The 16,763-nt window shown below is 44.7% G+C and overlaps 1 protein-coding gene across 1 annotated transcript in view; it reads right to left on the reverse strand.

Moving 5' to 3' along the window:
• Window positions 1-14,852, reverse strand: part of LOC139570030 (voltage-dependent T-type calcium channel subunit alpha-1G-like) — a 253,614-nt gene extending 238,762 nt beyond the window's left edge. The window contains 1 exon segment of the mRNA XM_071391473.1: window positions 14,746-14,852. Coding sequence (XP_071247574.1) covers window positions 14,746-14,838 — 93 coding nt within the window. The 5' untranslated portion in view covers window positions 14,839-14,852.
• Window positions 14,853-16,763: the final 1,911 nt, after the last annotated feature.

The raw sequence follows: 16,763 nt of genomic DNA on the forward strand, positions 1-16,763 counted from the left end.
GACAGAACCTGTGATTAACGGTCAGAGCCCAGTTCTGACAGAACCTGTGATTAACGGTCAGAGGCCCAGGTCTGACAGAACCTGTGATTAACGGTCAGAGCCCAGGTCTGACAGAACCTGTGATTAACGGTCAGAGCCCAGGTCTGACAGAACCTGTGATTAACGGTCAGAGCCCAGGTCTGACAGAACCTGTGATTAACGGTCAGAGCCCAGGTCTGACAGAACCTGTGATTAACGGTCAGAGCCCAGGTCTGACAGAACCTGTGATTAACGGTCAGAGCCCAGGTCTGACAGAACCTGTGATTAACGGTCAGAGCCCAGGTCTGACAGAACCTGTGATTAACGGTCAGAGCCCAGGTCTGACAGAACCTGTGATTAACGGTCAGAGCCCAGTTCTGACAGAACCTGTGATTAACGGTCAGAGCCCAGGTCTGACAGAACCTGTGATTAACGGTCAGAGCCCAGGTCTGACAGAACCTGTGATTAACGGTCAGAGGCCAGTTCTGACAGAACCTGTGATTAACGGTCAGAGCCCAGGTCTGACAGAACCTGTGATTAACGGTCAGAGCCCAGTTCTGACAGAACCTGTGATTAACGGTCAGAGCCCAGGTCTGACAGAACCTGTGATTAACGGTCAGAGGCCAGGTCTGACAGAACCTGTGATTAACGGTCAGAGCCCAGTTCTGACAGAACCTGTGATTAACGGTCAGAGCCCAGGTCTGACAGAACCTGTGATTAACGGTCAGAGGCCAGGTCTGACAGAACCTGTGATTAACGGTCAGAGCCCAGTTCTGACAGAACCTGTGATTAACGGTCAGAGCCCAGGTCTGACAGAACCTGTGATTAACGGTCAGAGGCCAGGTCTGACAGAACCTGTGATTAACGGTCAGAGGCCAGGTCTGACAGAACCTGTGATTAACGGTCAGAGGCCAGGTCTGACAGAACCTGTGATTAACGGTCAGAGCCCAGTTCTGACAGAACCTGTGATTAACGGTCAGAGCCCAGGTCTGACAGAACCTGTGATTAACGGTCAGAGCCCAGTTCTGACAGAACCTGTGATTAACGGTCAGAGCCCAGGTCTGACAGAACCGGTGCAGATGATCTAGATGCTGCTGTAACTCCTCCTTAGAGGGAGACAGCAGCACCAGGTCATCTGCATACAGCAGACACTTGATTTCAGTGTTGTGTAGGATGAGACCAGGTGCTGCTGATTCTTCTAATGTTTTTGCCAATTCAATAATGTAGATGTTAAATAGTGTTGGACTTATTGGGGTGCCCTGTTTCACTCCAAGTCCCTGAGACATCTGTTTCCCTGGTGCCTATTTTAACAGCACATTTGTTTTTAGTGTACATTGATTTAATAACATCATATGTTTTCACTCCAGTACCACTTTCTATTAGTCTATAAAAATACCTTTGTGCCAAATTGAATCAAATGCTTTCTTGAAGTCTACAAAACACAAGTAGATTGTGCCTAGATTGTGTTTTCATTTACTTGTTTGTCAATTAGAGTGTGGAGGGTTTTATTGTGGTCTGTTGTAAGATAGAAAATGTAATCTGGCTTCTGCTCAGGACGTTGTGTTCATCAAAGAAATTATGTAATCTGCTATTTATGATACCGCAGAGAATTTTCCCCAAGTTGCTTTTAACGCAAATTCCTCTGTAATTACACTACCGGTCAAAAGTTTTACAACACCTACTCATTCAAGGGATTTTCTTTATTCATACTATTTTCTACACTGTAGAATAATAGTGAAGACATCTAAACTAAGAAATAACACATATGGAATCATGTAGTAACCAAAAAGTGTTAAACAAATCAAAATGTAATTTATAATTGATATTCTTCAATTGATATAACTGATATAACTGATATTCTTCTTTTGACACTCTTAGCATTCTGTCAACCAGCTTCACGAGGTAGTCACCTGGAATGCATTTCATTTAAAAGGTGTGCCTTCTTAAAAGTTAATTTGTGCATATTTCTTTCCTTCTGAATGCATTTCAATCAATCAGATGTGTTGTGACAAGGTAGGGGGGTATACAGAAGATAGCTCTAAGTCCATATTATGGCAAGAACAGCTCAAATAAGCAAAGAGAAATGTCAGTCCATCATTACTGAAAGACATGAAGGTCCGTCAATCTGGAACATTTCAAGAACTTTGAAAGTTTCTTCAAGTGCAGTCGAAAAAATCATCAAGCACTATGATGAAACTGGCTCTCATGAGGACCACCACAGGAATGGAAGACACAAAGTTACCTCTGCTGCAGAGGATAAGATCATTAGAGTTACCAGCCTCAGAAATTGCTTCACAGAGTTCAAGTAACAGACACATCTCAACATCACCTGTTCAGAGAAGACTGTGTGAATCAGGCCTTCATGGTCAAATTGCTGCAAATAAATCACTACTAAAGGACACCAACAAGAAGAAGAGACTTGATTGGGCCAAGAAACGCAAACAATGGACATTAGACCGGTGGAAATTTGTCCTTTGGTGTGGAGTCCAAATTGGAGATTTTTGGTTCCAACTGCCATGTCTTTGTGAGACGCGGTGTGGGTGAACAGATGATCTCCACATGTGTATTTCCCACCATAAAGCATGGACGAGAAGGTGTGATGGTGCGGGGGTGCTTTGCTGGTGACACTGTCTCTGATTTATTTAGAATTCAAAGCACACTTAACCAGCATGGCTAACACAGCATTCTGCAGCGATACGCCATCTCATCTGGTTTGGGCTTAGTGGGACTATCATTTGTTTTTCAACAGGACAATGACCCAAAAATCTAATTTTATTGGTCACATACACATGGTTAGCAGATGTTATTGTGAGTGTAGCGAAACTCTTGTGCTTCTAGATCCAACAGTGCAGCAATATCTAACAAGTAATATCTAACAATTCCACAACAAATACCTAGTGGAATAAGGAATGGAATGGAATAAGAATATATAAATATAAATATATGGATGATCAATGACATAGCGGCATAGGCCAAGATGCAATAGATAGTATGGAATACAATATGTACATATGAGATGAGTAATGCAAGATATGTAAACATAATTAAAGTGTCATTATTAAAGTGACTATTGATCCATTTATTAAAGTGGCCAATGATATCAAGTCTGTGTGTAGGCAGCAGACTCTCTGTGCTAGTGATGGCTGTTTAACAGTCTGATGGCCTTGAGATAGAAGCTGTTTTTCAGTCTCTCGGTCCCAGCTTTGATGCACCTGTACTGCACTGTTGCGCCTTCTTCCCCACACTGTCTGTGTGGGTAGACCATTTCAGTTTGTCAGTGATGTGTACACCTTCTCCACTGCTGTCCCATCAATGTGGATAGGGGGGTGCTCCCTCTGCTGTTTCCTGAAGTCCACACACCTCCAGGCTGTGTAAGGGCTAATTTACCAAGAAGGAAAGTGATGATGTGCTGCATCAGATGACCTGGCCTCCACAATCCCCCGACCTCAACCCAATTGAGATGGTTTGGGATGAGTCGGACCACAGAGTGAAAGAAAATCAGCCAACAAGTACTTCAAGACGGTTGGAAAAGCATTCCAGGTGAAGCTGGTTGAGAGAATGCCAAGAATGTGCAAAGCTGTCATCAAGGCAAAGGGTGGCTATTTGAAGAATCTCAAATATTAAATATATTTTGATTTGTTAAAAGAAAAATTGGGTTACTACATGATTCCAAACTGTATGTCTTATTTTATAGATTCGATGTATTCACTATTATTCTACATTGTAGAAAATAGTAAAACATAAAGAAAAACCCTTGAATGAGTAGATGCTCTAAAACTTTGACCGGTAGTGTATATGGGTCAAATTTGTTTCCATCTTCATAGATTGGTGTGATCAATCTTTGGTTCCAAATATCGGGGGAAATACCTGCAGTGAGGATGATGTTGAAGAGTTTGAGTATAGCCAATTTGAATTTGTGGTCTGTATATTTGATCATTTAATTGAAAATAACATCAGCACCACAGGCCTTTTTGGGTTGGAGAGTGCATAGTTTGTCCAATAAGTGGGGTATCCACAGGATTCTGATAGTCTTTGACTGCTGATTCAAGGATTTGTAATTTTTCTTGTATACCCTTTTGATCTGGCCTCTTTGTTATATTGCTGTAGAGGTTTGCAAAGTGATTTCTCCACACATCCCAATTTTGGATAGCCAATTCCTCATGATGAGGTTTGTTTAATTTATTCCAATTCTCCCAGAAGTGGTTTGATTCCATGGATTCCTCAATTACATTCATCTTATTTCTAATATGCTGTTCTTTTCTTGTCCTTGTGGTATTGCTTCAGTGTTTCACCATATTGAAGGCGTATATTGTTGTTGTCTGGATCTCTGTTTTTGATTAGATATATTTCTCAATTACTTTCTTCGATTTTTGCAATCATTATCAAACCATTTTTTGGTTTGCTATTATGCTTCTTTAGATTAGCCAAGGAGGCCAATTTGTCAAATATAAAGTGTATGTTCCAAAGGGCCAAATGTACACCTTCATTGCTGTAGGAGAATGTTAAGGCTAAAAAGTTGTCCAGGAGAGATTGTATTTTTTTGCTACTAATTGCTTTTTGGTAGATTTCTGTACTGTTTGCACTCCATCTATAGGCCTGTTTAGTACCATGTCATTTATTGGGCCGTGATGCTTCATGGTTGGGTTCCGCTCTTCTCAGATACACTGTGATTTTACTGTGGTCCGAGAGAGGTGTTAGTGGGCTGACTGTGAAGGTTCTGAGAGACTCTGGGTTGAGGTCGGTGATAAAGTAGTCTACAGTGCTGCTGCCAAGGGATGAGCTGTAGGTATACCTACGAAAAAAGTCCCCTTTTAGCCTACCATTGCCTATTTGCAGACCCAGTGTTCGACAGAGCTTCAGGAGCTGTACTCCGTTTTAGTTTCTCACTTTGTAAGAGTTGTTTCTGGGCGGGTATGTGGGGAGAAAAAGGTTGTTGCTTCCCGGTAGGTGTTTGTCCCCATGACTGTTAATAGTGTCTAGTTCTTCTGTTGTTCTAGCATTCAGGTCTCCACAGACCAGTACGTTGCCTTGGGCCTGAAAGTGACTCATCTCCCGCTCTAGAATGGAGAAGCTCTCTTCATTGAAGTAGGGTGACTCTGAGGGGGGAATGTATGTGGCACAGAGGAATACTTTTTTATCTGTTAAGATAAAGCCTGCTTGTTGACTTTAAATCAGATAGAGAATTTTCCTGTTTTGATCAATTCGATTGAATGAATTAGTTCATATTTATACCATATTAGCATTCCCCCTGAGTCTCTGCCCTGTTTGATTCCTTTTAATTTAGTGGATGGTATGATTATCTCCCTATAACCTAGTGGACAGCCAGTGGAAACATCACCTCTGCACCATGTTTCCTGTAGTACTACAATATCAACATCATCAATTTCTTTCAGGAAGTCTGGGTTTCTGCTCTTTAGCCCAAAAGCAGAGAACTTTGAACCTTGTAAATTCTAACATGCAACGTAAAAATATAAAAAAATATTTAATAAACGTTTTTTTCTTTACCTTCAAAATGAGATAAACACTCACAATCCAACAAGAACTATTAAAATAGGATTTTTCAATTAACATAATGCAAATATGATTTGTTTATCATTTAAGGTAGCATTTGTGTCATGCCACTTGGGTGGATGTAGTGTGAGGAGGGTGGAGTTCTTGTGCTCATCTTATCATGACCCTCGACCTATCACATGTGAGCATGGTAGACTCAGCATGTGTTTAAAGTCACTCATGTCGTTGGTAGGGGCTGGGGCAGTTGCTCCTCTCACAGACTGTGAGTAGCTCTGCCTGCCGGGCTGTGGCCCCTCCAGGTGTGGGTCTGCGGTGGGGGGGAGGGGAGTGGTAGACCTTGTCTGGGTGGGTCTGAAGCTGGGCTGGGGTGGTCTGTGTTGTGCTGGCTGTGGTGGGCATTGAGGTTGGTGATGCTGTGGCCTTGGCTGGGGGGTCCACGGTGCTGTTCCAGGGGTGTTGTCTCCTGTACAGGTGAACATGGTCATAGAGACAGTCCAGATCGAGGGTGGGGTGGTGGGCCAGGTCAAAGTGCACAGTCCAGGGAGAGGCTGGCGTTTATTCTTGCTATTTTTGCTACTAATTGCTTTTTGGTAGATTTCTGTACTGTTTGCACTCCATCTATAGGCCTGTTTAGTACCATGTCATTTATTGGGCCGTGATGCTTCATGGTTGGGTTCCGCTCTTCTCAGATACACTGTGATTTTACTGTGGTCCGAGAGAGGTGTTAGTGGGCTGACTGTGAAGGTTCTGAGAGACTCTGGGTTGAGGTCTGTGATAAAGTAGTCTACAGTGCTGCTGCCAAGGGATGAGCTGTAGGTATACCTACGAAAAAAGTCCCCTTTTAGCCTTCCATTGCCTATTTGCAGACCCAGTGTTCGACAGAGCTTCAGGAGCTGTACTCCGTTTTAGTTTCTCACTTTGTAAGAGTTGTTTCTGGGCGGGTATGTGGGGAGAAAAAGGTTGTTGCTTCCCGGTAGGTGTTTGTCCCCATGACTGTTAATAGTGTCTAGTTCTTCTGTTGTTCTAGCATTCAGGTCTCCACGGACCAGTACGTTGCCTTGGGCCTGAAAGTGACTCATCTCCCGCTCTAGAATGGAGAAGCTCTCTTCATTGAAGTAGGGTGACTCTGAGGGGGGAATGTATGTGGCACAGAGGAATACTTTTTTATCTGTTAAGATAAAGCCTGCTTGTTGACTTTAAATCAGATAGACAATTTTCCTGTTTTGATCAATTCGATTGAATGAATTAGTTCATATTTATACCATATTAGCATTCCCCCTGAGTCTCTGCCCTGTTTGATTCCTTTTAATTTAGTGGATGGTATGATTATCTCCCTATAACCTAGTGGACAGCCAGTGGAAACATCACCTCTGCACCATGTTTCCTGTAGTACTACAATATCAACATCATCAATTTCTTTCAGGAAGTCTGGGTTTCTGCTCTTTAGCCCAAAAGCAGAGAACTTTGAACCTTGTAAATTCTAACATGCAACGTAAAAATATAAAAAAATATTCAATAAACGTTTTTTTCTTTACCTTCAAAATGAGATAAACACTCACAATCCAACAAGAACTATTAAAATAGGATTTTTCAATTAACATAATGCAAATATGATTTGTTTATCATTTAAGGTAGCATTTGTGTCATGCCACTTGGGTGGATGTAGTGTGAGGAGGGTGGAGTTCTTGTGCTCATCTTATCATGACCCTCGACCTATCACATGTGAGCATGGTAGACTCAGCATGTGTTTAAAGTCACTCATGTCGTTGGTAGGGGCTGGGGCAGTTGCTCCTCTCACAGACTGTGAGTAGCTCTGCCTGCCGGGCTGTGGCCCCTCCAGGTGTGGGTCTGCGGTGGGGGGGAGGGGAGTGGTAGACCTTGTCTGGGTGGGTCTGAAGCTGGGCTGGGGTGGTCTGTGTTGTGCTGGCTGTGGTGGGCATTGAGGTTGGTGATGCTGTGGCCTTGGCTGGGGGGTCCACGGTGCTGTTCCAGGGGTGTTGTCTCCTGTACAGGTGAACATGGTCATAGAGACAGTCCAGATCGAGGGTGGGGTGGTGGGCCAGGTCAAAGTGCACAGTCCAGGGAGAGGCTGGCGTTTATTCTTGCTATTCTTGCTACTAATTGCTTTTTGGTAGATTTCTGTACTGTTTGCACTCCATCTATAGGCCTGTTTAGTACCATGTCATTTATTGGGCCGTGATGCTTCATGGTTGGGTTCCGCTCTTCTCAGATACACTGTGATTTTACTGTGGTCCGAGAGAGGTGTTAGTGGGCTGACTGTGAAGGTTCTGAGAGACTCTGGGTTGAGGTCTGTGATAAAGTAGTCTACAGTGCTGCTGCCAAGGGATGAGCTGTAGGTATACCTACGAAAAAAGTCCCCTTTTAGCCTTCCATTGCCTATTTGCAGACCCAGTGTTCGACAGAGCTTCAGGAGCTGTACTCCGTTTTAGTTTCTCACTTTGTAAGAGTTGTTTCTGGGCGGGTATGTGGGGAGAAAAAGGTTGTTGCTTCCCGGTAGGTGTTTGTCCCCATGACTGTTAATAGTGTCTAGTTCTTCTGTTGTTCTAGCATTCAGGTCTCCACAGACCAGTACGTTGCCTTGGGCCTGAAAGTGACTCATCTCCCGCTCTAGAATGGAGAAGCTCTCTTCATTGAAGTAGGGTGACTCTGAGGGGGGAATGTATGTGGCACAGAGGAATACTTTTTTATCTGTTAAGATAAAGCCTGCTTGTTGACTTTAAATCAGATAGACAATTTTCCTGTTTCGATTGAATTAATTAGTTCAGATTTATACCATATTAGCATTCCCCCTGAGTCTCTGCCCTGTCTGATTCCTTTTAATTTAGTGGATGGTATGATTATCTCCCAATAACCTAGTGGACAGCCAGTGGAAACATCACTTCTGCAACATGTTTCCTGTAGTACTACAATATCAACATCATCAATTTCTTTCAGGAAGTCTGGGTTTCTGCTCTTTAGCCCAAAAGCAGAGAACTTTGAACCTTGTAAATTCTAACATTCATCGTAAAAATATTTCATAAACGTTTTTTCTTTACCTTCAAAATGAGATAAACACTCACAATCCAACAAGAACTATTAAAATAGGATTTTTCAATTAACATAATGCATATATGATTTGTTCATCATTTAAGGTAGCATTTGTGTCATGCCACTTGGGTGGATGTAGTGTGAGGAGGGTGGAGTTCTTGTGCTCATCTTATCATGACCCTCGACCTATCACATGTGAGCATGGTAGACTCAGCATGTGTTTAAAGTCACTCATTTCGTTGGTAGGAGCTGGGCCAGTTGCTCCTCTCACAGACTGTGAGTAGCTCTGCCTGCCGGGCTGTGGCCCCTCTAGGTGTGGGTCTGCGGTGGGGGGGAGGGGAGTGGTAGACCTTGTCTGGGTGGGTCTGAAGCCCGGGCTGGGGTGGTCTATGCTGTGCTGGCTGTGGTGGGCATTGAGGTTGGTGATGCTGTGGCCTTGGCTGGGGGGTCCAAGGTGCTGGTCCAGGGGTGTTGTCTCCTGTACAGGTGAACATGGTCATAGAGACAGTCCAGATCGAGGGTGGGGTGGTGGGCCAGGTCAAAGTGCACAGTCCAGGGAGAGGCTGGCGTTTATTCTTTGGATTGTGGCAGGATGGAAGTCCTTCCTCTGTAGAAGGGTTGACACCATGATCCTTGAGTTGGGGAAGATTGCGGAGGCCTTCTCAATCACTCCCCGTAGTGAAGTCACCACCCTCTCCTGCTGAGCATGCAGGTCGTTGCTTCCGGTATGTATGATTAGGTGGCTTGGCGACCCGAGATGGGCCTTATCAAGTAGCTCCATGGCACTCTGCGTTGTTGGGCACCACACCTTTCTCCTTTTGTGTCGAGGGAAAAGTATATTCTCCTGAACAAACTTTCCATTTGAGACCATCAACAGAACGATGTCAGTCAGTGTTTCTTCTGGACTGGAGGGGGTGGAAGGGGGCTGGTGGGTGTTGGAGCTGGAGCTGGGGTGTCGCTGGTCTGTGTCAGTGCCACTGTCAGTGGGAGGCTGTTCTGTGGGTTGGGGAGGAGGGGTGCAGCAGGCAGGGCTGGGGAAGCCTGGCGAGTTGAGTTGGACTCCTCTGCTGTGTGAGGGAAGGTCATAGAGTTGTGATCTAGCTGCTCCTGTTCTCTTTCTCTCCTGTAGCTCCTCTCTCAGTGTGGTCAGCTCCTTATTGTTGCTCTGCCTGTCTTTTTGGAGCTCTCTCACCTCCTTTGTTAGATCAGCCAGCTCTCTCTTTAGTCCGTTTCTCTCTTGCTGAACCTCTTTCAGTTGTGTTGCAAGGCTGCTGTCCTGCTCTGTCCTCACCTTGGTTAGGAGCTCCTCTAAGGTGTGGTTGTCTGGTTGCTGTTTGCTCACGCTCTCCCTGAGCAGGACCACCTCCCCCTCCAGTTTTGGTGAACTCATCCCTCATGGCAGCCATGGTGGTGAGGAGGGCCTGAGCCTGCTCTGCACTGAAGGGGTCGCTCTCCTCCTGGGGCGTGTCCTCCACTATGATGGGAAGAAAGGTGCTGCATGTGCCCTTTTGGGTGGGGAGAGTGGGGGTGAGGGTGGTGCTGGTGGAGTTTGCTTGTGAAAGGGCATGTCACTGGTGGTGTCCTTCTCTCTCTCCGCTCTCTCCTTAATGGTCTGAAAGTCTGTTTCAATCAGCCTAAGGTTACCTTGCACCATGACAGTCCCAGTCTTGTAGAGGTTGATTTTTATCAAGGTGCTGTCAGGGTCGTCTGTCTCTTTGACTTTCAGCTTCCACCCATTACAGATTCCCTCTTTCTTTATGGATGAGTAGTGACAGCAGACTGCTGAGCGCCATGCATTTGGCTGGTCAGTGAGGAAGATGAGATTACTCACGTCACCTTTTTTGTAGAGGTCTTCGAAAAGGGTTTCTGGCCTCCCCATTAGTAGTTTCTGTTTAAAAGCTTTCCTCGTTGTGTCATGGGGGAGTGGGGACACGGTGCCTGTGGGCTCTGCTACTGCTGCTGCTACTCTGTTCTGCTGCTGCACCATTTCCATGGCAACCAGCTTTGTTTGTCTTCTGCTGTTGTTAGCTAGCTCTAATTTCGCTCAAAAACCAGCAAAAAGAATGAAAAAATATTCTCTCAAAAAAACTGAAGATATGTTCAACATTAGTTTGGTCGTTTGATGTACGTAGGTGTAATAACTCCCCTTTCTATGTTTGTTCTAGCAACATTTTTCTGGCTAGCTTGGTAGCCTGCTGGCTAGGTTTTTGTTGTGTCGCTAGCTAGCGAGAGTCAATATTTCTTCATTTAAAGCGCAACGTTTTTACCTATTCTGATTGAATACAGTTGTTGTTCATCACTTCTGGTCTTGAATTATTTTTAGATCTGAGTGTTTAAAAAAACAACAGAGAAAAAAACTAGGAGTTTACGTTGAGCATGCCTGTAGCTCTCTCTCTCTCTACTCTCTCTCTACTCCCTCTTTTTACTCCCTCTCTCTACTCCCTCTTTCTACTCCCTCTCTCTACTCCCTCTCTCTACTCCCTCTTTTTACTCCCTCTCTCTACTTCCTCTCTCTACTCTCTCTCTACTCCCTCTCTCTACTCCCTCTCTCTACTCTCTCTCTACTCCCTCTCTACTCCCTCTTTTTACTCCCTCTCTCTACTCCCTCTCTCTACTCCCTCTTTTTACTCCCTCTCTCTACTCCCTCTTTTTACTCCCTCTTTTTAATCCCTCTCTCTACTCCCTCTCTCTACTCCCTCTCTCTACTCCCTCTCTCTACTCCCTCTCTCTACTCCCTCTTTTTACTCCCTCTCTCTACTCCCTCTCTACTCCCTCTTTTTACTCCCTCTCTCTACTCCCTCTCTCTACTCCCTCTTTCTACTCCCTCTTTCTACTCCCTGTCTCTTCTCTCTCTTTCAACTCTCTCTCTACTCTCTCTCTTCCCTCTCCCTATCTACTCCCTCTCTCTACTCTCTCTCTACTCTCTACTCCCTCTCTCTACTCTCTCTCTACTCTCTCTCTACTCTCTCTCTACTCTCTCTACTCTCTCTCTACTCTCTCTACTCTCTCTCTACTCTCTCTCTACTCTCTCTCTACTCTCTCTACTCTCTCTCTACTCTCTACTCGCTACTCCCTCTCTCTACTCTCTCTATCTACTATCTACTCGCTACTCCCTCTCTCTACTCTCTCTCTACTCTCTCTCTACTCTCTCTATACTCCCTCGATATACTCTCTCTACCCTCTATCTTCTCTCTACTCCCTCTATCTACTTTCTCTACCCCCTCTCCTGATTCTCTCCCTACCCCCTACTCTCTGTCTCTCTCCTCTCTCTCTACTCTATCTTTACTCCCCCTCTACTCCCTCTCTCTAGTCTCTCTCTAATCTCTCTCTCTACTCTCTCTCTACTCTCGCTCTACTCCCTTTCTCTACTCTCTCTCTCTACTCCCTCTCTCTACTCCCTTTCTTTACTCTCTCTCTCTACTCTCCCTCTACTCTCTCTCTCTACTCCCTCTCTCTACTCCCTCTCTCTACTCATCTCTCTATTTCCCCTCCAATCATGCTGCCTTAGGTGTAGTATTAAAATAACATTCAATAAAACAGAGAGAGGACTGACACACGCACACACACACACACACACACACACACACACACACACACACACACACACACACACACACACACACACACACACACACACACACACACACACACACACACACACACACACACACACACACACACACCACTGCCAATACAAGTCCACTCGCGCAGATATGCACCCAGAGACAGATACTGTACAGTGAACACACTGCCGGAGGTAGAATGTGTTCTGACATATTTTCTGATTGGATGTTACTGCAGCAGAGGACGGGTTTCTGGGAACTACAGAGTGTGAGTGTTGTAGTTCCCCCAGGCAAGGAGCATAAGAAAGCCTCTATCTTAGCTTCATGTATCAGGAGGAGACGGGAGGAGACACACACACACACACACACACACACACACACACACACACACACACACACACACACACACACACACACACACACACACACACACACACACACACACACACACACACACACACACACACACACACACACACACACTCAGATGTCTGGTAGATGAAAGAGATGCAAATCAAGGTCTTCGGTGTGTGTGTGTGTGTGTGTGTGTGTGTGTGTGTGTGTGTGTGTGTGTGTGTGTGTGTGTGTGTGTGTGTGTGTGTGTGTGTGTGTGTGTGTGTGTGTGTGTGTGTGTGTGTGTGTGTGTGTGTGTGTGTGTGTGTGTGTGTGTGAGTGCGTGTGCGTGTGCGTGTGTGTGCGCATCCAAGCTAAAGCTACATTTTCTATTTATTGGTCTATTGTCCCAGGAAGAGTATGTAATAGTGTTGCGTTATTCCTCCTCTCAGGTTTGACTTGGAGAGATACACCTGCCTCTGTGTTTGTGCAGGGGTGGACTGGGACCAGAAATATGTCATTTCTAACATAAAGGTCCTTTATTCCTTGAGGCCTTCACACGGCCAAATGTTTGCCCTGAGGCCCCAAGTATTAGCCAGATAATTATAATTTTGTGCAACAAAAACAACTATTTAGACAGGCCCACTATGCTAAAAATGAACCAGCCCATTAGGCATTTTCCCGAAATGCCAGATGGCCAGTCCACCCCTGTGTCTGTGTTTGTGTGTGTGTGTCTAGCTACAGACGCTAGCTGACAGTATGTGACCCTGCGATAATCTAATTCAGAGTTCTGACAGACAGAATTAGCATACATAGTGGCTCTATTTTAATAAGGAAAATATTCCGGAGGAATGTTGTTATCTACGTTGTTTCAACCACACACACACACACACACACACACACACACACACACACACACACACACACACACACACACACACACACACACACACACACACACACACACACACACACACACACACACACAAACACACACTTCTTATTACAACCATGTAAAAACAATACGTTTTGCCCTAACTCTTAATTTATTTATTAAAGGGAAATTTGCGACAGAACTAACCAGTCTGGATGTATTGCAGAGAAAAGCTGTATCCCTTTAACACTCTGGGAAAGCTCCTAGCTGGAGGTGTGCCCAACAGCAGTGTGAGGCGAGGAGCCAGCCAATCTAATGGACATGTTGATACCTCAGAATAGCAGTTCAATATGTTGATCTGTAAAAGCTCAGTCAGGTCATTAGTGTTCTCTTTAAGTTCATGCAGCATTACTGATGGGTTTAAACACACACACACACACGCACACACACACACACACAAACACATACGCACGCACGCACGCACGCAGGCACACAGACACAGGCAAGGATGCACGCACACGTACACAGACACACACAAAGACACACACAAGGACACGCACACACACACACCCACACACACACACACACATACGCACGCACGCACGCACGCACGCAGGCACACAGACACAGGCAAGGATGCACGCACACGTACACAGACACACACAAAGACACACACAAGGACACGCACACACACCCACACACACACACACACAGTCATACACACAGTAGACTTGGCTCAGGAGGCCATGAAGGGAGGGGAGTACATTGGCTCTCAGTGAAGGCTGTTATAACATGCTGCTCACTGTCTGATATCAGAGAGGGTGAGAGAGGGAAGGATCGGGGGAGGATGAAAGAGAGATGGACAAAGAGAGCGAGGGAGAAGGAGAGAGAGTGTAACAGGTGGTTGTGTTTAACCTCTAGGCTGTACATTCATCTGTAGAACAAAGCTAAGAGAATATCAGTGAATTAAATCAGATCTCTTATCCTTGAGTGAGCCCACCTTTCTCCCGCTCCTACACCAGAGACAGGAATACTCAGAAATAGAGCTCTTTTCTGATCCATACAGAACCAGCGAAGAAAATATAATTACTTTTGTCTGTTTCCAGACAGACCAGTTAAAACAGAGTAAAAACATGTTGAGCTTTTGGGCAAAATATTATCAAGGGGAAAGCATTTGGAAATGGAGAGAGCGAGAGATAGAGGGAGAGACACAGAGAGAGAGAGAGACAGAGGAACAGAGAGAGAGAGAGAGCACGAGAGAGAGAGGGGGAAAAAAAAGAAAAAAAAATGTAAATGTAGAGAGAGAGAGAGAGGGAAATAGAGATATGAGGATGGGGAGAGAGAGAGAGAGAGATGGAGGGAGGGAGGGAGGGATTAAAGGAGAGATGAAGAACGTACCTCCAGGATCTTGCATCGTTCTGACTCACAGTCGTGGTCCTCACAGGGTTGGAACATCCCCAGAGTGACGCAGTTCAACAGGATCACCAGCATGGAGGCTCGCTCAAACCACGTAGAGACACAGGAGTTAAGGAACACATTGGAGAGCTGCTTGAATCATATACAGCTGCTTGAATCATATACAGCTGCTTGAATCATATACAGCTGGTTGAATCATATACAGCTGGTTGAATCGTATACAGCTGGTTGAATCATATACAGTTGGTTGAATCATATACAGCTGGTTGAATCATATACAGCTGTTTGAATCGTATACAGCTGGTTGAATCGTATACAGCTGGTTGAATCATATACAGTTGGTTGAATCATATACAGCTGGTTGAACATTATACACTAAATATACAGTACATACAATATAAATATGTACAGATGTTAGAATATGCAAATGATAACAACATACACAGATTGAGTGTTTAATAATGAATTGCTCGGATTCCTTTTGATAAAGAATGCCAATAAAGCCACTGAATTTAATTTGATTGGGACAGAGAAAGAGAGACTTATTTAGAATAAGTCACTCACAGTATCACTTCACGAAGACAGCTTGATGTATTACACATTATTGGCCACACCCACTGGGCACACACTGGTTGAATCAACCACGTCATTTCAATGAAATTAAGTTGAACCAAAGTGGAATAGACGTTGAATTGACGTCTGTGCCCAGTGGCCTGCCTCTGACTGAGTCCTCTGGATCTGGTTAGAGGTTGAACTGAAGCAAATGATTTGAGCACAATCAATATGGAGGGTAAACAACCATTTACAAACACAGATTAACCTGCACCTGATTCAATAAAGACACACACTGTGACAGCTATTACAGCTAATAATTCAGCACAATACAGCCCAGTTAACCTGTTAAACTCTAACACCATTTGACATGGCAGTGTCTGTGTGTCTGTGTGTCTGTGTGTCTGTGTGTCTGTGTTTTTGTGTGTCTGTGTGTCTGTGTTTCTGTGTGTCTGTGTGTCTGTGTGTCTGTGTGTCTGTGTGTCTGTGTGTCTGTGTGTCTGTGTGTCTGTGTGTCTGTGTGTCTGTGTTTCTGTGTGTCTGTGTGTCTGTGCGTGCAAAGACCTACCAGTTTGTCTATGCCGTTCGAGAACGCCCAGTCGTCAGGCACACTGGGAAAGGAGGATACCTAGTCAGTTGTACAATTGAATGCCTTCAACAGAAATGTGTCTTCCGCATTTAACCCTCTCAATCAGAGAGGTTGCGGGCGGCTACCTTAAATCGACATCCACGTCTTTGGTGACCGGGGAACAGTGGGTTTACTGCCTTGCTCAGAACGACAGAACGACCTTGTCAGCTCGGGGATTCGAGAATGCTCGGGAAAGCTCTAACCACTAGGCTACCTGCCGTCCCTGACCCACAATGCACTGGGGGTTCAGGTTAGGATTGAGGGAAGATAAGCTGATCCTAGATATGTTCCTATGGAAACATCTACCTGGAATGCAGTTCTGTTTTTTCTACATCTAAAGGAAATACTGTTACTGGTATACACAAAAACACAACACAGGATGTAATTAAACCCAACTCACAAAAGGAGAGGAAGAGGAAATTCATCATCATCATACAGGAAATAAAAGGCCTGGAAGAGTGCCTGGCGGCAACAGCCAGTCGTAGTTACCATAACCGACGGAAACACAGAACAAAGAGAATAGACACCGGTGACTGTATTGGTGTGGTTTACGCAAAAAAAATATACAACATCACTCGCTTTACACACACTAACATAAACACATACACACGGGCAAATACACACATACACATACACACACACACATAACTCACACACACACACACACATATACATACAAACACACATATACACACACATATACACAAACACACATGTACACACTAACACACACATATACATACAAACACACACATATACACACACAAACACACACACACACACACACACACACACACACACACACATATACATGCACACA

This window comes from Salvelinus alpinus, chromosome 3, assembly GCF_045679555.1.
Source record: "Salvelinus alpinus chromosome 3, SLU_Salpinus.1, whole genome shotgun sequence".
NCBI lineage: Eukaryota > Metazoa > Chordata > Actinopteri > Salmoniformes > Salmonidae > Salvelinus > Salvelinus alpinus.